At 40.3% G+C, this 19,660-nt stretch overlaps 1 protein-coding gene across 1 annotated transcript in view; it reads left to right on the forward strand.

Annotated features, from left to right (window-relative positions):
* The window catches only part of LOC137676654 (oncostatin-M-specific receptor subunit beta-like), a 34,095-nt gene extending 16,311 nt beyond the window's left edge, over positions 1–17,784 (forward strand). The window contains exons 5-18 of the mRNA XM_068423622.1: positions 1,570–1,851; positions 2,467–2,596; positions 3,873–4,030; positions 6,904–7,040; positions 8,329–8,488; positions 8,964–9,040; positions 9,469–9,685; positions 10,304–10,504; positions 11,655–11,756; positions 12,203–12,382; positions 14,122–14,286; positions 15,791–15,869; positions 16,150–16,222; positions 17,234–17,784. Coding sequence (XP_068279723.1) covers positions 1,570–1,851; positions 2,467–2,596; positions 3,873–4,030; positions 6,904–7,040; positions 8,329–8,488; positions 8,964–9,040; positions 9,469–9,685; positions 10,304–10,504; positions 11,655–11,756; positions 12,203–12,382; positions 14,122–14,286; positions 15,791–15,869; positions 16,150–16,222; positions 17,234–17,683 — 2,411 coding nt within the window. The 3' untranslated portion in view covers positions 17,684–17,784. The remainder of the gene's footprint in view (positions 1–1,569; positions 1,852–2,466; positions 2,597–3,872; positions 4,031–6,903; positions 7,041–8,328; positions 8,489–8,963; positions 9,041–9,468; positions 9,686–10,303; positions 10,505–11,654; positions 11,757–12,202; positions 12,383–14,121; positions 14,287–15,790; positions 15,870–16,149; positions 16,223–17,233) is intronic.
* The last annotated feature ends 1,876 nt before the right edge of the window (positions 17,785–19,660 follow it).

Here is a 19,660-nt window from a genome sequence, read left to right on the forward strand (position 1 = left end):
TTGTGCAGGAATAAGTGATGTAGTCAGTCCGTCAGAGAAGGCCACTAGGTTGGTCAGGCAAGACTTGCCCTTAGTGAAGCCATGCTTGAATCACCTCCCTGTCCTCCATGAGCTTTACCATAGCTTCCAGGAGCATCTGTTCCATGATCTTCCCAGGCACAGAGGGGAGGCTGACAGGTCGGAAGTTCCCAGGGTCCTCCTTTCTACCCTTTGTAAAAATGGGTGCAATGTTTCCCTTTTTCCAGTCTCTGGGGGACTTCACCTGACTACCATGGCGTTTCAAATGTCATGGAGAGTGACTTGGCAACTACATCAACCAACTCTCTCTGGACTCTGGGATGCATCTTGTCAGGTCCCATAGACTTCTGTATGTGCAGGTTCCTCAGGTGGTCTCGAACCTGATCTTCTCTTACAGTGGGAGGGACTTTGCTCCCCCAGTTCCTGCCTTGCGGTCCATCCACTCGAGAGGTGTGGGAAGAGAGGTTGCCAGTGAAGACTGAGGCAAAAATGTTGTTGAGTTCCTCAGCCTTCTCTTTGTCCGTTGTTGCCAGTTTGCCAGTCGTGTTCATCGGGGGGTACGCTTTCTTTGACTTTCCTTTTCTGTCTGACATACCTAGAGAAGCCCCTCTTACTATTATTTGCATTCCTTGCCAAGTTCAGCTCCAGCTGTGCCTTGGCCTTTCTGACCACATCCCTACACAACCGGACAGCGTCTCTATAGTCTTGCCTGGATACCTGTCCCTGCTTCCACTGCCTGTGCATGGGCATAAATTGCCCATCTCCTTCACCTTATATAATGGGAAATAGGCTGCAAGACTCTCCTTTCTTTTTCACTAATCTTAATCTTGGAGAATTTATTTTTTCAATTGAAATTGGATAGGGATCAAAAATACTATTTCTTTGTCACAAACTGGTCCTACATTACAGACCTGATTTAGACATCTCTGAAAGATAGTGACTCTAGACTTCATAAGATTTTTTTGATCAGATTCTTGAGAGTAGATTTTATCTCCAGCCTGTGTAAAAGCCTGTGAGACTTAAATCCCGCTAATTTTTGCATCCAGCAAGGAGTCCAACATTGAAAGCAACAGGAGTCTCATTCCAAGTTGAGTATCCCCTTACTGATCTGATTCATTCAATGTTGACTCCTCTTAGCTGAGCTCTGCATGAGCTTCAGAACATGATGTTTTTCTAGCCCCCTGCTCATAAACTTCAAGAGGAGGCATTTTAGCTGTAAGCATCAGCCTGTTCATAGATGCAGATGGTAGCGTTCATCTGTAAAGGCAGTTCTTGAATGCACAGGTCTTGTTTCCCCTGAGTAAAAGGCAGTGAGATGGATTTAGTCTCTTAAGTAGTTTGTTGGACTACATTATATGTTTATGGGTTTAAGAGAAATGTAGGTATGATTACATGTGAAGTTGATCTCTGTATGGGGAAGAATACTAAATAAAAGTCCATGAATGGATAATATAACAGCAGATATTTGTGTAGATGCTTAGTTATGTGTTCTGGTTGAAGGCTGCTGCCATGAGCAGATTTTGAAATTGTTTATTATGTATTAATTTGCAGGCCTGGACACTTCAAATAACAATGGACCGCAAATCTTTCCAAATGAAAAAATTGTAGAGGAAGGCTCTGACATCACTCTTTGTTGCATTGGAAGGAAAGGTCAAATCATTAAGGAATTCTTTCTAGTCCCAGCTGTTCATGTTTTCAATCACACGAACAGTCAAGTTAGACTTCTCACTGTGAAAAATGTGTCACATCAAGAAGTGCCTCACATCACGGTCTACTGTCAAGAATCTTGCAATGAAGAGCAGTGCTATGATTATGCGGTTTTCCTTGTGGGTAGTAAGTGAATTCTTTATTACAGTTCTATTTTCCTGTTGTTATTAAGTCAAGAATGGCTGTGGGGAATGGGAGGAGAAACAAAAAAAGCGTGGTGTAAGTTGTCATTATCCTGTCATGTCCAGCTGAACTCTGTTTAATGTCTGACTTCAGATCTGTACACTTGCATATAGAAAGCATTAAAGCATAGCATTAAATGTATTCAGATTTATCTCATTAATTGAACCCAGGACAGGTGACTGATTTTTAAATATACCTACCCATTTAGGAGTTCAGCTTCATTGTCTGTGTGTGGTAAAAACTCAGCACAGTCCCGCTTTCAAAGGCTAGTCGCAATTTTTACAGATATAAAACAATACAGATTAAATTAATGAATGTATTAATATAACAAAAATAATAACATATAGGAGTGTTTGGATTGCAATTAATTTATGGTGTTATCCTGATTTTCTCTGCAGAGTAGTCATTGAGTAAGTGTAATTGAAATAATAACGTCTGTAGTAAACCAGTCTTTGTACATACCCATTATTTCTAGTTTGTTAATACAGTGAAAATGTTGATGACTTTTGCCTTGACTGCTGTGCTGTTGATGTTTTTTTGGTTATTCCCTCTGACAAGAACCACCTGATACACCTAATGATTTTTCCTGCCAAACTCAAGACATGAGAATAGTAACATGTACTTGGAGCCAAGGAGGAGACACCTATCTTTATGGACAGCATTCACCAAAATACACCTTGTCTGAAGAGTAAGTCTCCTCATTGTCCTATTAACTTTGTCCTGTGCTATATGGAATAGTCATGTTCTTTCCTTTAAATGTGGAAATGTTTTTTATCCTTGTTGCAATTACCTACCTGCCTGCCTCTTTCCAGCTCACTGATCAGCTTATTTAACAAAGTTTGAGCAGTGCAGAACTGCTCTGAGTTAGACTACCTATAACAAACTTGCAGGTCCATCAGACCAGGTTCTGCTTGATAAAAGTTGATATTACCATTCTTTTGGGTTAATTTGTTTGGATATCTTTCAGTAGGTATGCAGACACCCTGCAATCAGGGTATAGATAACTTAAAAGTATAATGTAATTCGGTAACATGCACAACAGATAACTAGGATTTAATCAGCTGGTAGGCTGAATATTAGTGTGTTCACAACCCATTGACACTAATGCTGACTCAAACTGATGATTCCCAGCTAGCCCTCAGTTAGCCTCCCTAGTTCTTTTTCTTTAGGATTTTATAACTTACATGCTGGTGTTTTCCTTCTTGAGTCCTTCAGCTACTGACAATCCCGTCTCAAAAATCCTCCTTCTGTCTGTAATGTCTATAATTTCAACCTTTTTTTCTTTTTTTTTTTTTTGGTAAAATCTCTCTGCAGACTTTTTCACAGCTCTTTCTTAGCAGTCTGAGTCAAGGTTACACAGCTGTGGGCCTTTGCTTCTTACTACAGAGGCATCTAAATGGAGAGAGGCTTTACAGCAGTGCCTTCAGAGAAAGGGGAACTCATAAAACAGGACAGATGCCACATCAACACAACAAACTTTCATCAAAAGTTCTCAGCAGAAGGCAGGTCATCGTGTATACCTTCTGGGTCTCTGCATCATTCACTTCCATTAAGATATTATGATGGTGATTTAAAGATGGAAGGTTAGAAGATGCAATTGAAATTACTGCTTCATTTAAAAGCATAATGGTAGGCATGTGGATGGTTTAATTCTTGGCAATTAAGTCCCTAGTTTAGAATTTCCATGAGGAAATCACTAAAAGCAATTTAGCTGTATCTTAGAAGGATAAAGTAAACTTAGACTTTGAAGAAAACTTTCTTCTAATTGTAACAATACCTCTACTCATCCTACTTCAGGCTAGGGGAAAGAACTGGGTGACTTCTTGTAGTCCCCTTCAGCCTTATTTTTTATGATGCTGTATTCTAGTTGGGCATCAAAAATCTCAATATCTGTGTTGATTCTACATTATGGAAAAATGTCTTTCTCTCTTTTCCCCCTTCTCTCCCTCCCGCTTCTTTGATAGGTTTTCCCAAAAACCGGTTCCATGCACAGTAAGTTGTTCTGAGCAGTGCTCGTGTTCTTGGGATATAGGCCAGCAGAGGATCTATAATATCACAGTGACTGTGGAAAACCCACTGGGAAAGAAAACTGCCACGGATGTTTTTGATGTAACTCACAGAAGTAAGGTCTTTTCTATGTCTTTGTTGAGGGTTTTCTGTTGCAGGCCTTGTCCTCCTTCTGTTCTTAATACTTGAGTGCCCCAGTTTAAAGTATGGAAGTCCTTGATTTTTGTCCTCACAGTTTTTATTAGCTATCCCTGTGCTATAGTTATCTGCTGTCTCTTCAGTTTCAGCTTTGCAAAGTTGTGTTAATGGTAGAAAATAGCTGAACTCCAAAGGTCAGATTTGGTTATTGAAATGACCCTTAATCCTTCAAAATCTGCTGCTTTGCTGAAGCTGGTTCATAGTGTAGGAAGCAACATGATACAAGGATATAAAATGGGGAGTTCAAGAAAAATGTCCGCATAGGTTACGTGGGAATTCAGTCCTTTCTCCAAAATATTATTGCTGGAGTTACTGTCTTTCCAAAATAAAATAGAGATACATATTTTGAAAAGTGGGTAAATAAAATGACTAACACCTCTCCAAATGACATGTGATACAGGTGTAAGCAGCTATTGCCAGGAGACATGTGGCAGTGCTAACCTGTCTTGGTGCTAATATGGGACAGTAACATCTGCTGTGCTGCTGTAAGGAAGAGTAGTTCATCATCAGTGAAATAAAACAGGTTATTCTGTGAGCAGTAACTGATGACTGTCATTCCTTCTTCCCTATTAGTTGTGTCCTTTACCACAGCACGCCCCAGGTCCCATAAGTTCCTACCTACTCCTGCCTCAAAACACCTGGGTATTTCCTGTGTCTCCAGCAGTATTTCCAGTTCTTTGTGTCCTCTAGCCCCACCACATCCACCTCAGTGTTCCAAAGGTCCTGTGGCTGCCTTACCTGTTTGAAGAAGCAGGAGGTAACATGTGCTTCACTTAGTTCTGAAGCTGACAGGCTGATGAACAGGAAGGCTGCTAGTGTAACTGCTGTGTTCTGGCAGTGCTTCCTTCTTCAGAGCCACTGATTACAGTTTTGCTAGACAGGCTTTTTTGTATGACTTGTAGGAACATATGTTAAATGCCTGTCTCTCTTAAATTTGTCTCAGAGAGGCATTGATACCAGACGGCTCGGTTCAGCAATGGCTTAGCAAGAGTAGGCCTCAGAGCAGGCTCTAAAAGCCTACTCTGTGTTACCTTTACACAGAATTAGCTTTGCTGTCAGTAATTTTCCTTTTAGCTAGAATAATAGAGAATAACAATATGTTCTGAAGAAAACTGCATGTTTTGTAGATAGAGTCTGCTTATGGGACTGATAACAATGTTCTAGTAGTTGATGATTCATGCTGCTTATGCTTAGTCTTAGAAAAACAAAGGTCTCTGTTAAGTTCTTTGCTAATTATAAAAGGGCCAAAAGACGAAACAAGACTGTAAAGAACAACTTTGTGATGTCTAAATTAACTTGATTCACAAACTCTGGTGCCAGAGGAGAGATAAGTCCAGTAAGAACCAGAATGATATCTTCTCCTTGAGGCCACATGTACTTGTCAACAAGAAGGCCTCGACCACGCTTGCGCAGAAGCACAATTAGGGGGGACTGTGACCACCAGAGACCCCCAGAGACCACCCAAGACCCCTTTCCCAATTTAGTACGCATGCGCGAAGACAATTACATAATGTATTAGCATATGCATAAGTTTCTTGGAATAGGTGGGCTTTTCCTGGAATTATATGAATATTCACTTTTGTAATGTATATAATGAGCAAGCTTTTGTCCCTAGGTGTGCATGCTAGGAGGAGAGATCCCCCATGCACCCAGCACTGCAATAAACCAATGTCGGCTTTCTAAACTATCATTTGGTTTAGAGAGTTTTCTGGGTTACTATTTTCCGGTAACAGCATGAGAGTTCTAAAAGTTGATTATTTGATTGTTTGGGAGTGGAAGAAATAGAGTAGGAAGAAAATGGAGAAAACTGACAGGTTGTAGTGAGAAAACACAATATTATAAACTAAGTTTTCACAGATATCAGGCTAAACCAGGTTACATTCAATGTGCTAAGTGCATTAAAGTTTTACTACAATTTTCTTTTTCCAGTTCTAGTGATTTTTTACAAGTTAAAGGAATTGTATACAATATTTATGATGAGTTAACCTCTTAAATGGAGATTGCTGTAAAGTCTGTTATGTTTTCTCTGATTCTGGACATATTTACAGTAGAATTTTCCTTACTTAAAGCATGTCAGCAAATAAAGGAAAACTGAAGTCCATCCTTTCCAATTCTGCATATGTGGTAGCTGGGACATGCTGTATCAAACACAAGCTCGTTTGAGTCTGAAAGTCCTCAAATTGTAATTCATAGTCCATGAAGTTCTAGGATAATGGCCAAAGCTGTAAACCACTTGCATTGCCGTGTCTTATTCTTTACAATTGGACTGATAAGATTGGGAGAGTTTGAGATCTGCTGCTCTTGCTGAATACTGCTTACATAGCAGTAAAGGATCTTGAAATCTTTTGGAAGAAATCTTTTGGCACTCTTTACCAGAGAGTAACTACTGGCAGGAGTCAGTGTAAGAGTTGTGAATAAAATTGCTGGTGAACAGGCTGGATTCTGAGGTGTAGAAATGTGGCAAACGTTACTCACCATGCTACTTCAGGAGCCTCTGCCAGGCCCTGAGTTAGAGACTTTTACTGCATTTGCAATAAAGGTCTCTGACTCTTTAGTTCATGATGTTCTAAAATAGTTCCAAGTCAGCACAAGGATTTTTTTTAATCTTCTATAACATTTACTTACATTTACATTCTGAAATTAATTTTTACTAATTTATATCTGCTTCTCCTAGACTGGCAGAAAAATCTATATTACTTGCTTGCTTTTACAGCTCAGCTAAAATATCTTAAAATACTTTTGAATATATTTTATGTTTTACAAGAGCTAACTCAGATTTTCCATTGGCAGTTTATCCCGCTGCACCTTTCCAGCTGTGGGAAGAATGCACAGATACAGACATCACATTATATTGGAAACATCGAAACAGAGGAATTGAACTCTTTTGTCAGACTGAAGTGCGCCAACCCGATGGGAAAGTAGAACTGGTATGAAACTTGAATTTCATACACAAAAACATAGCGAATATCTTTTTGACTTGAGAGTAAAAAATAATTCCCCAGCAATATGAATGCACTAAATCTTGTGAGCATGTTGATGTATCTATTTTCTGGATTTGTTTGCTCCCAAGCTCTACACTGATGATGTGGTCGACATGGGCAGCCATTGCTGGCACTAATTCATACTCCCAACACTTCCGATACTGCTGGCTGAAGTGCACGGTGTGACTGGTCTGCTTATGTGGCTCTGTCCTCTGCTGGATGGGTTCTGAGATTTCTATAAATGAAAATAGTTCTGGGCCTTATAATTGCTGTTAGCTATTGCTAATCTTGATTTGTCATGTTTGTACAACTCATATAAGCTTACACACAAATGGTGGACAGGTGTGTTGAAGGGTTTTTTTTTTATATTCTCCAGGAGTTTTCTGTATATTATTGACTGTACTTGATGGTAGTGTGTCTGGTTTCTAGTGAGGGAACCCCAGAACAGTTTTTCTTCATACACTCTTCCATCTCCTTGAAGATTATTTGAGCAGACTTTTTGTCTTGTTCCACCTCTTTCACACACAGCGAGGTTCACTGACTCACTGCATACGTACTGTGGTTTCTCTGTAGACCTTTTCTTGCGAGGGCAGCTTGCCTCTAGCATAGTAAAAGGCATTATGAAGATAATAAAAGGCATTATGAAGATGCCTCAGGAGCAAGCTGTGTTCTGTCTTAAGTATTGCTAAAGAGCTATTAGATCAAATGGCTGCTGCAGTTGACCATTGCAGGAGACAGTTTAGAGGAGAGGCTTAAAATCATGTTTAGTTTTTGACTCTTACCAGAGCTCACCCTGCTTCTTAGAAGGGAGTGGGGGAAACGTTTGGGAAAAAAATGGGAAGAAAAGGTAGCTGTAGATGCTGTGCCTAGAGCTGGAACATCCTACATACATGAACTGAGTAAGAGACCCAGACTGGGTGAGGATAAGATCTCACTAAATTCCCTCCTTGATGTAAAGAGTGGTCATTTGGCAGGTTGTGAGTGACTCCTACTCAGCTACTCAGACAGTTACACAGAGATGACTTGCAAACCTCTTTTTGGATCCCCCAGTCTTTGGATCTCATGCATCTCTTTTGTTTGTTTTTTTTTTTTACTTTTGTTCCATGATTATCTTTTCCAAGTCAAGCTTAACTGGCTACCATAGGATCTAGAGGAAGAATTATTTTTTCAGACAAAAACCTCTTGCTAATGAAGCTGAACTGAGCTCTGACTATTCTGTTTTTCTGTCTTGCAGCACAATAGTTCAGACACGCATCTCCATTATGCCAGCATCACCCTGGGTGGACTGCAGCCGTACGCTGAATACACAGCTAGAGTACACTGTGCAGCAGCTAAGCATTTCTGGAGGTGGAGTGAATGGAGTGAAGCCCAAACCATCAGAACAAAGGAAGCAAGTATGTCCAGCCTGTTGAGAAGGGAAGCTTGAAGGATATTCTTCGCTTGCCACCTCTGTTTGCTATTTGCTACTCTTCTTCTGCTGTGTAGCTAAAGCAGAGGCCTGTTGCATGCATAAAAGCAGAACCACAACAAGCAAACTTTGAAGAAGATGGCCTCTTAAACAGCTCTCATCCTACCTGCCAGTCTCTGCCATTTCATCCAGTGCAGGCAGTGGGAAATCCAGATAACTGGGAGGATGGACAGACTGAGTTACAGTGGTCTGTGAGGGCTGGAGTAACTGTGCAGAGGTGGGAACAAGCACCTGGGAACTGCAAGCAGATGATGATTTTTCTAGAGAAATGAAACGGACATTCATTCAGGAAAAAGAATGAAGGGGACAAGGGGGGAGGAATTCTTTAAATGAGAGGAAGCAATTAAACAGCTTAGCCTTTCTGCACCTAGAGCATCTTTGTTTTGCTGTATTTATTGCAGCTCCATCAGGGAAACTGGACATCTGGAGAGAAATTACACCAGTTCTGGGGGGGCGGAATGTGACCTTGTTCTGGAAGGTGAGACATGGATACAGAAACGGAAACAAAACCCTTCAAAAAGGGCTTGGAAACTTCTCCTGTGAACTTTAACAAGTTTGTGTGCACTTAATAGCAATTCAGTATGAAAAAGTCTTTTAAGAATCTAAGACAAATATTATATATAACATATTTCAGAACATATGTAGCTGTATGATTGTGTGCTGTCCTGGCATTTCAGACATATAGTTCTGTTCTTCTAAGCATTATAACAAGACAAATCCCATTAGTGAGATTTCTGTGTTTCCATTTCAACCAGTATGTGTATGCATGTATGGAAACAAATGTTTATATTCTTACAGAAGTAATATATCCACTTAGTTATTTAAAATTCTAACTGCTCTTCTCATATTTTTTTTGGCAAAATTTACTAAGTAATTGGTGTCTACCAACATATTTTTTTTCCTCAGCAAGCACCAAGTTTTCGAGCAAATGGAAGAAGTATTTCGTATGAAGTAACCTGGGAAAAAGTAGAAGGTGGCTCTAAGCCCGAAAGCATATCCTTTTCATCAGTCTACAATAGCACAAGGATTTCCATTGATAACCATTCCTACAGATTCAGTATCATGGCAAAGAACAATGTTAATTATTCACTTCCTTCAGTATTGATCATCCCTAGAGCTACAGGTAACAGTAGGAGTATGTTCAGTTAAACTTAGATGCCCATTATGAGAGTTTTGTTTCCATCTATTTTAAGTGAAATGATAATTTATCATCTTGGGGGAACAAATTAACCTGGCCTGTTAACTCACATCACTACTAGCTGGAAATTATTACTGTATTTTTGCTTATAGGGTGTTAAGTTTATGTATATTATGCTTAAGTGCCTTGATCCATCCCTTACAACAGAAAGTCTTTTTTCCACAGAGTCTTGGCAGAGCAAAACACATTTAGCCTTAAGCTACAGCCTCAGACCTGCAGCAGGTACTGTTAAGGTGCAGCTGGTGCCTCGCAGGGAACCCTTTGTGTGTGATTAACCTCTTGTGTCTTTCTGTTTATGACTCCAGGTTTTGCAGTTGAGTTTTTTTTTATGAATATATAGTAATAATTACTGGATGTTTTTTGAGCTGTTAGCTTTCAGCATACAAAGAGATCAGCTTTCAGCATGTGAAAGAGCCCATACGTCTGATAGTGAAGGAATTAAACTATTTTTTTATTTTTTTAATAGCTTAGCATAGAAACTATATTGACCAAATCTGAGGTCTCATGCAGGAAAGTAATAGAGACTGTTTTGTTCATTCCTAGGCACTGAAGAAGAGCTCAGTGGTTCAGAGCTTAAAGAAGAACAGGTTAATGGTACAGATGATGGCATTTTTATTTCCTGGGAGCCCAGACATATATATGACAGTTACATTATCGATTGGTGTAACTTTCCAATGTTGCAGCCTTGTGATTTACAGTGGAAGAGATTTGGGCCAAACACTTCCAGTGCTTTGATCAACTCAGGTGAAAGCCAAACAATTTTTCTTTTTGATGTCTGTGGAGTAATCTTTTATGCTGTGGGTATTGACTGAATTTAGGAAAAAAATGCTCTGCAATATTGAAGTCTGTGCAGTGCAGGTGTAGTTCTTCAAAGGCATGTGGCATAATGTTTTGCCTAGCAAATGAATTAGACATCACAAATGTGCCAGCACCATTAAGCCTTGGAAGTCAGCATAATATTTTAGAAAAAACCTCTTCTGACTAGCTTGTAGTAACATCTGGAAGGAGGATGATGAGGCTAATGAAGGAGTTGAGTTAAAAATCTTTTAGCAGGAGAGATGCAAGATGGAGCTCTGCCTTATCTGTAACGCATGTCAGAAGTTTGGACTTGGGCAATTTAACACCCACTGTGTAGTGAAAGGCTTAGTGCTGTCAGTGTGCCACAAATAATGTGTCTCAGCACCAGTCCTTGCTTAGGACCAGTTGTGTGTTATTTATCCTAGTTGTGGCCATTAGACCTAAATCCTTTCTGGCTGTGTGAAAGTTGCTCTCATATACTTCCACAGCTGCAAGAATAGACTTCCTGGCGTCTCTTGAGCTGAGGGTTCACTTCGGAATGAAACATGTTTGAACAAAATTTGACTGAACACCATTTCAATATGCAATAAAGGAACTGCACTTCAATTCATACAAACATATGGAAGCCTGTGTCCTTACTGAAGGAGAGTTTGGTGAAAAGATGGAAAAGATGTTGTCCAGTTCTTCAGTGGGATGCACTTGGTTAATCTGAATGGGAGTGGATGTCAGTGATGCATGGGTGTGTGTCTACGTTAAGCAGGCCAAAACACGACCTTTTCCTGTGCCAGAGATGGAAATGAAATTACCTTGCTCTTTGGTGCGTTGAGAGTCTATTGTGCACTCATCTTGAATACTCTAGGGCAACAAAAATATATTAACCCCCCTCCTCAGTTCTTTCAGAAAGAATAAATGTGTTCAATTCGCATTATGCACACTAAGAATTGGTTTACCCTGTGTCTCCTTCAATTGCTTTAATAGCACAATAGCACACAAGATTCCTAGTGGATTATAGACCTTTGTAGAAAGCAGTTAAGTAAAAGCAAAACCAAAAGACAAACAGTAACCTATTTTTGTAATCAGTTCCACTATTTTCTAGCTGCTTTTGTTCCGGGAGTGAGGTACAACTTCCACATCTATGGATCTGTTGCTAATAGAGCCTCCTTACTGGAGAAGAAGACTGGTTATCTCAAGGAGCTACGTAAGTTGTCAACATATTTAGGGTTTGTGTATTTGCTAAATGCATCTGACACAAACAGAAGCATTCCACAGCCTTCCTCCTGCTGGAAAAAATGTATTTGCTGTTTTGTTTCTGTATCATCAGTGAAATATTTAAAAGTTGTACAACAACATACACAGCCCTGCATTGAGGATAGTTGACTAGTGCAGTGACCAGGTAGAGTCCATGTTAATTAAAATAGTTAAACAAAGCTGCGATTAGCAGTCACTACTTTGTGTATAATGTGGACTACATGAAGGGTCTGTGAAGTTGACAGTTTTTGTGAAGCTCTTTGGCTTTGTTCAGCTTTTAAAAACAAGTAAGATATAAACAGAAACAGCACATGAGAACTGAGACATTTTTAAAGTGAGAAGATAAACATTCTTGAAGAATAATGACAAGTTTAACTTGAATTTCCTTTTTTCCAGCTCCTCTCCTTGACCCTGTTGTGGAAAAAGTTGAACTGACTTTCAATGCAGTAACACTATCTTGGGATTCTTATCCCACAAATGAGTCACAGTCTGGTTTTGTAAGAGGCTACCATGTTTATGTGTCACCTATACAAGAGGACTGCAGTTTGAAAGGATCCAAAAAACACGTTCTTCCAGGTAACTGAGCTCTGGGATTTAGGAAGTTGTGTCGTTGATACAGGTGAAAGACGGTGGCTGTTGCTGATGTTGCAGCCTCTTAGAAAGTTTACATTAGGCAGGCAAATTAGCTCATTAGGCAACATACAGATTTCAACACCTGCTGGTTTTGATTCTTCTCTAATGCTTGAGATGCTAATGGGCAGAAGTGGGCTGTGGCTTTATACAGGTTTATAGCCCCTGTCCTGTTGTCCGTAGCTCCTTTTAACTCTAGTGTGAGCTCCAGAAAGGATTCTTGCAGTACTCTAGGAGGAGTCAAGTTTCTGCCTCTTATGATCTGAGTTCTGGATGAATTTTGAAAACATCTGTTTGTGGTCTGCTTGGATGAGAGTCATAGGAAGCATGTTAGTTTTACTAGAATTTGGGGTATTTTAGAAACAGATGGGATACAATTTATTTCCTTCAGAATTGGAGCACTGTGTAAATTCCCCATTTAAATCCTTTTATAGTGAAGGTATTTGTGGCTGTGCTCTACAGTGGAGTTACTTCAGCAGAACTGAGCTGTGCGGTGGCACAAAGCCACGTTTAAACTTTTGTATTTGATCATCCTGCTCCACACTCAAAACTGCTCCAGATGACTTTGCTCCATTATCATTTTCAGATGTTTCCAACATGTTCAAGGATATTTTTTTTTTCTTGCCTCTTCTGCCAGCTGGGTCATGTCCTCTATCACATCCTTCTGCTGATTAGACTAGTATCAGGCTGAAAAGCTTAGTTTGAACTGAAAGAGGCTTATGTAGGAGTTCCTGTCAGAACTAAACTAACCACAGAAGTACCATAATTTTGCAAGTAATCCCAGTTAGACTTTAAAATGTTTAAATCGAAGATTTCCTGCTCCCCAGTGTGTCTGAGTGAACAGACAAGGGGTGTGACTGGGAAGAGGAGGAATAAACTAACCCTTTTCTCCCTGGGGTCTGGGAGTTGCACAATAGAGAGGCAAAAGAGGGTTTTTTTTTTCAGCAAGAGATTTCTTGCTGTTGATTATCTTGAAAGAACTTGACCTAAGCTTAAGGGCTACAGGATTCTGGCAAAAAAGGAAATGGCAAAACCCAATTCTGTTAAAAAGCTCTAATAAAAGGAAATTAAAATAAACCGTTGCAGCTTTTGACAGCAAGTTATTAGGTCATCTGCCAGAGGATGGGCAATGCTATGTATGTACAGTGCAGTTAGAAGGGATGTGAGTTCAGCCCAGTGGCAGTGAGTCAGGATGCATCATCCTTCTCAGAAGAAAGGGTGCAAATTACAAAGAAGGTGGGTTGCAAATGTTGTTATTTCAGTGGTCTAGCAGTCTCAGTTAAGCTGATTTGAAGCATTTTGGGGAAGACTTTATTGCAACCTTTCAGTACTTAAAAGGGAGCTTATAAGAAGGATGAAGAGAGACTTTTTACCAGGGCCTGTAGTGATAGGACAAGGGGTAATGGTTTTAAACTGAAACAGAGTAGATTTAGATTAGGTACAAGGATCCTTTTTTTACTTTGAGATTGGTGAGACATCCACAGAGAAGCTGTGGATGCCCCCTCCCTGGCAGTGTTCAAGGCTAGGTTGGATGGGGTTTTGAGCAACCTGGTCTAGTGAACGGTGTCCCTGCCTGTGGCAGGGTGTTGGAACTAGTGATCCTTAAGGTCCCTTCCAACCCCAAACCATTCTATGATTCTAAGATTCTGTGAATCTGTGATTCTATCTTATCTGTTTCATTTTAGATGCTTCAGTACTATGTAAATACACAATTGAAAACCCAGAAGAAAAGAGATACACCGTGAAACACCTGTTGTCGAACACAAAATACAAACTAGTGGTTAAAGCATATACAGGTGGAGGAGAGACTCCCATTGTTAACTTTATATACATAGATACACCGTTTAGCTGTGAGTATTGGCTGTGGAAAATTTGTCTTCTAGCAGAAGGATGGGATGATTTAAAGGGTTAGAATAATCTTCCTTTCTCAAGGGAAAACATTTAATTCAATGTGACATGCACTTGAGAAAAGATTCAACTGAGAAATGAAATGTGCATGCCAACACGGCATTTTGATACTTTCAAGTAGCTGTGTTTTTTTATTTTAGAATAGAAATAATTGTACATCCTTATTTAAGTCATATCTTTATGGGAAATAGCATAATTATATGCACGTTTGCATGTAGTGAGTCCTTTTTGCAAGAATGCATTGAAGAATTGCATTTGGATTTAACTACGTTTCCAATATGGGAAAAATGACAGACCTGTGTGCAAAGAGGTAATTTCTGTATGGACTCTCAAACTTCTAATGTTGATTCTTATTCTTATCAGTCTTTAAATCCATTGCCAAGTTAACTCCTTCGTAAGTCAATAAGAAAGGGTCGTTGGTTTCAGCATTGTAGTGTGCGAACTCAGCGGATTTGATCATCAAAGCAGAACAGGAAATCACTTGCCCGTTGTTCTGTCCCTTGAAAATACCACTCAGCAGCTGTGGTTGTGAAACGTACAATCCAACTAGGAGATGCCTGGTTTAGAAAAATTTGTCAGGGCTGGAGGTGAAGGGGGAGGGGTAGGAAAGGGTGAAGCATTGGCTCATGCAAGGAGACTTCGTTTTTCAGGCTAATTAGCAGTATCTTAAACCCTCATGGTATCCTCACAGGAGGCAGGTCGCCTCTTACACCCGTGTTCCAGTTCCCATGCTCCAGCGTTCTCTTGTGTAGGCACAAACATTTGTACAGCCACACAGGGAACCAAAATGGGCGCTTAATTACCCCAGAAGAGATAAAAGGAGAATGTAGTGTGCCCATTCCCTGCTGTGGTGTATGGTAGGGACACACAAACTGCCTGGCACAGGGCAAGATGGAGAGTGAGCTCTAGCTAGCGCTCCCCCTCGGCCTGCTTAGTGTAGCCTCAGCTGTTTGTGAGAGACATAGCCCAAGGCTGTAGCTTCCAGCTAGAAAGAAATACTGAGATTCTTGTGTCGGCATAAATCCCAGGAGAGCACGAACACCTGTGTAGTGTGTGTCTTGCTGTAGTCCGTCCATACTGGAGGTACAGATGTTCTGTCAGTGTCTCATGGTAAAAATCTGTCTTCTAAAACAAATAGTTAAGTGAGGTTATCATTGTCTTAACTTTTGGAAATTTACCCTTAAGATGCCCACATGAGGGCAAAGTAAAAGCAATCTAGTAATAATTAATTTTGGTAAAGGAAATCAAGGTCCAATGACTTACAGGTGTATCCCAGAACTGCCAGCCAAACTATCTTGCAACCATGGACCACACAGTTTTACAGCTGAGTTCGTGGCAGGTATCCCACATGGGGCTGATGTTATTTTTGTCCCAGAAATTTGGGCTATATTGACTTTAACAGGTGAGAAGTTGAAAACAAATTTTTAAAGTATTTTTCTTTCCTAGCAAACATGCTGTATCTTCTAGTCCTGCTAGTGATAGTTCCATCACTAGTAGCAGCTATATGCCGCTGGAAGATGAAGTGGTAAGTTATAGTACACTTTTCTGTTGTAGACAGAGATTGTAATCAGCATAACTCACAAACCACAGCTGCAGCTTCGTGCTTCCAGCCTGTTCTAAGCTGTCACTCCTGTTTTCCTTTGGCTGTCCAGCTGTGTGGATGTTCTAAGTATTTGGCTTGTGGCCTTTCTGAGACACTCATCATCTGCTGCTGTTTCTGTACACACCTACATGTGGCTTCTGGTAGAATATGCTTTGATGAGAGAAAAAAAAAAACCTCATTTGTTTTGCTCTTTTATTTCCAGGGTGAAGGAGTGCTGCTGTCCTGTAATACCTAGTCCTAACAAGAGCAAAGTGCTGTCATTCAAAGAGTTTAAGGTGGGATCACTGAAAATCTAGTATCTTTAATTTTTCCATTTACTGGTTAGTAAAATTTCAGAAAAGTATTTTTCTTGTGTTGACTACTTTTAAAAATGAGTATCAGTCATTATACAGAAATTAACTTAATTTAGTATAATTTAGTGGAAGATTCTCCTTTTGATATTCATGTGACTGCAGTGAGCAGTTCATATTCTGCAGCCTGTTACTGCAAAAAGTGAAAGCATAATTGGAGAATAAATTAAATCCTTTGATACAGTAGGCGATTTTTCCAGTATTACTGTTCAAAACCCAGCACTGTCTGAACACAACAACAGACCAGACAATATTGCACTGTGCTGCAGCCTGTGGACTGTATCTGCCCACTCCTCCTGCCCCACACGTCCCTCTGCTGTAGGGCACAGCAGTGATGTACTTGCTGGCCCTGGGGAGGTTGCAGGGGGCTCTGCCAGGCTCTGTCAGGTCTGGCCAGGAGGAAAGGATTGGCAAAAGGCCTTCAACTTCTTATGTATGCCCTTCGAACCGGGAGCTGCTGCTGCCATGCTGTGTGCAAAGAGGGTCACAGAACTAGGAGCATGTCTTTACCTTGCACGCATGGGGCTGCTGCTGTTTTTGCTGCTGGTGTTCACTGAACACTAGCACCAGACGGAGGAGTCTCTACAACCAACCTGTGCTGCTGCCTTCCAGTTGTGAGTGGTGCAGACTAAAAACTGCACGCATCAAAAACCTGGCAAAGTCTTTAAAGTAGAGGGACATTGTTCCTTCTTCAAATGTAGTCATGTTGAACTTACTTAAAAAAGAAATCTCTAAATAAATACTCTAACCTCCACATAAAATACAGCTTCCATTGAAAATTCTGTACATATTGCTTCCTTCAAATTCTAGTCGTTTGGAAAAAATCCAAACTAAAAGAAATTTATAAGACAATATTAGAAGTGCTTGAAGTAATCCCTCCCTTTCCTTTACTCTGGGCTTCTTTCATTGAGTATTTTTTTTAATGATATCTTGTAGATTGGTTCTGAGGAAGTATTGAAAATAAGCGACTGCATTCCTGACATGCTAGCAGTGGACAGTAACGCTGAAGCCCAGAATATACATCCATGGAGCCAGCTGTCTTCAATGCCAACAGAAGAGAAGATTGATGGTCACAGCTCTTCCTGGATTTACCCTAATGAAAAGGAAGAGAGAGACTTTACACCCACACCTACACCTCAGACTCATACTTGGTTTGAAAATTTTGCTTATTCTTCTCATCTTGCAGTTGAATCTGATCCCTATCAAATACCAGAGACACTAGAAACAAGCAAGCCAGAACTATCAGTAGTGCTGTACCAGCCACACTACTATGTTGATATTTTTAATGAAGATGCTGCCTCAACACGCAGGGAAACAGCTGGCAGGAAGGCTAGTCTGAGATACATTTCACAAACAGCTGTGCACTGCCTGGGGAGGAGGCTTTGATGTACTCTTTTTCATTGAGTCCATCCAGTGTTTAGTTACACAATACAAATAAGAATTTCTAAAACCACAACTTCTTTTGATGAAGGCTTTCACAAACCTAACTGCCCTACTTCTGTTAATGCTGCAAAGCTCTTGCTTAAGGTCTAGTTTGAAAATACTGACTTTTGCACAGGAATGATGTGTGCTGTAGTTTCAACACAAGTTATGGGCATTATATGAGATTTACAGGCTGTTTTGTGGTCTGTATTATGTAGAAGGTTAGATCACAGCAGTTTCTCATAGCCTCATGCAAAGAACTACTGTAAAGGGATTAAAAATTTATTCAGAAAGTAGAGGGGCAAGTTAAACATGCAGGTAGGTTGCTGTGCTCAAGGAGTGTATTTCACTTGCAGGATTCTGTGTGCGCTTACTATGTGCTGTGGCCACCCGTAGCCAGTGTGTATTGTGCAGCTGTGCATGCAGCATTACCTGGCTTTGGAGTCTGTCTCAGCCCAGTAACGTTGGGGGAGGTGGGTTGTATTTTCTCTCTCTCAAACAACGTAAGGAATCAACATGGAAGGGTTACCTGCATTCAGGGTGGTGCATTACTGAAAGATTAGAACAAACTTTGCTTCTCTAGGAGCACTGACCTGTGCACCAAAATCCACTGATTGTTCTGCTTTTACTTCACCTGTCTTTACTTCACCACATGTGGTGGGTGAAAGAGCACAGAAACCAGAATTTTATAGTACAGGCAACTGTTCGTGGGCTGCTGCTCCCACTTCTGCCTTCTCTGCCTGGAAGAATGACCCTTTAAAATCCTAACCAAAATCCTCTTAACTAAATAAGGAAATGTTGGGACTTAAGTGGAAAGAACTGTTTTTCCAGCGGGACAGCTCTTTGCAGAGGTGTTACCATGGCACTGTCTCTCCACAAGCCCCAAAGAGCCAGGTAAGCAGACAGGGTAGTCAGATACATAGGTGTATGAATGCCATTTGTGAAGAACATCATATTCAGGCTACATATCAGCTAGATCTTACAACACTACTATTGCATGTATTAAAAAAAATATTTTTATTATAATGCTCAGAATCCCTACAGTAGGCAGCGGTGAATTTGATCTTCCATTTTGATTTTAAAAAATCGTACATTTGTAACAAAGCAGCATAGTTGGAACTGTATCTGAAAGTCTCATCAGATTAACCTCCTTAGTGCACAAGGAACCCTTTGGTTTTGCCTAATTATGATGCTGTCTGGAGTCTTTCAGAAATAAAAGAGTTCATGTTTTAATAGCACAGAATAAGCAATTCTCAAAAGCGAAAAAATGAAGTGTGTTTTACAATTTGTTCTTCAGGTAGTTTGTTAAAATGCAGTTACTTGTTTCCCCTCTGATTGACTAATCACACTTCCTAAAAACTAAGCAGCTGCAGAGAGAAACAAGTTTTGACACTGAACCACATCTAGGTTTTCTACTGTTGCTTGTAGATATTGTTGTAATGTCCGTGAGTGTGTTGCAACAAGAAAACAAACAAGACCTTATGGAGGCTTTTGGCTGAGACAAGCACTAACTGCAGACAGAGGGAGACGTCTTCAGGTAGGCAAAGGTGAGGTATAAACAAAGGTACTAACACACAGGTGGCTAACTGTGGTTAGAGGTGTCCAGTCAATGGACTTACAGATTTACTTGAGAAGTTAAAAAAAAAAAAAAGAAAAAAAAGCAGTATGGTCCTCCCTTTCAGCCTTCAGAAAGCAGAGTAAGGAAACGTGGCTGGTCACATTTAGCTGAACTGCAGTTTGACAGAGAATAGGGAAGGGCTGTTCCATGGAGACAACCCAGCAAAACGTTTCCTCTCTTTACATTACTCTCCTTTGAGTTACAGTGAATTTGAAAGTTTGATACCACAGTATCTTTACAACTTAGAACATTTCCTTCTCCAAAGTGGTTCATCACATCGTACTTCTGTAGTTTAAAAGCTTCATTGCTGGAAAAAAGGCCAA

This window comes from Nyctibius grandis, chromosome Z (genome assembly GCF_013368605.1).
Source record: "Nyctibius grandis isolate bNycGra1 chromosome Z, bNycGra1.pri, whole genome shotgun sequence".
NCBI lineage: Eukaryota > Metazoa > Chordata > Aves > Nyctibiiformes > Nyctibiidae > Nyctibius > Nyctibius grandis.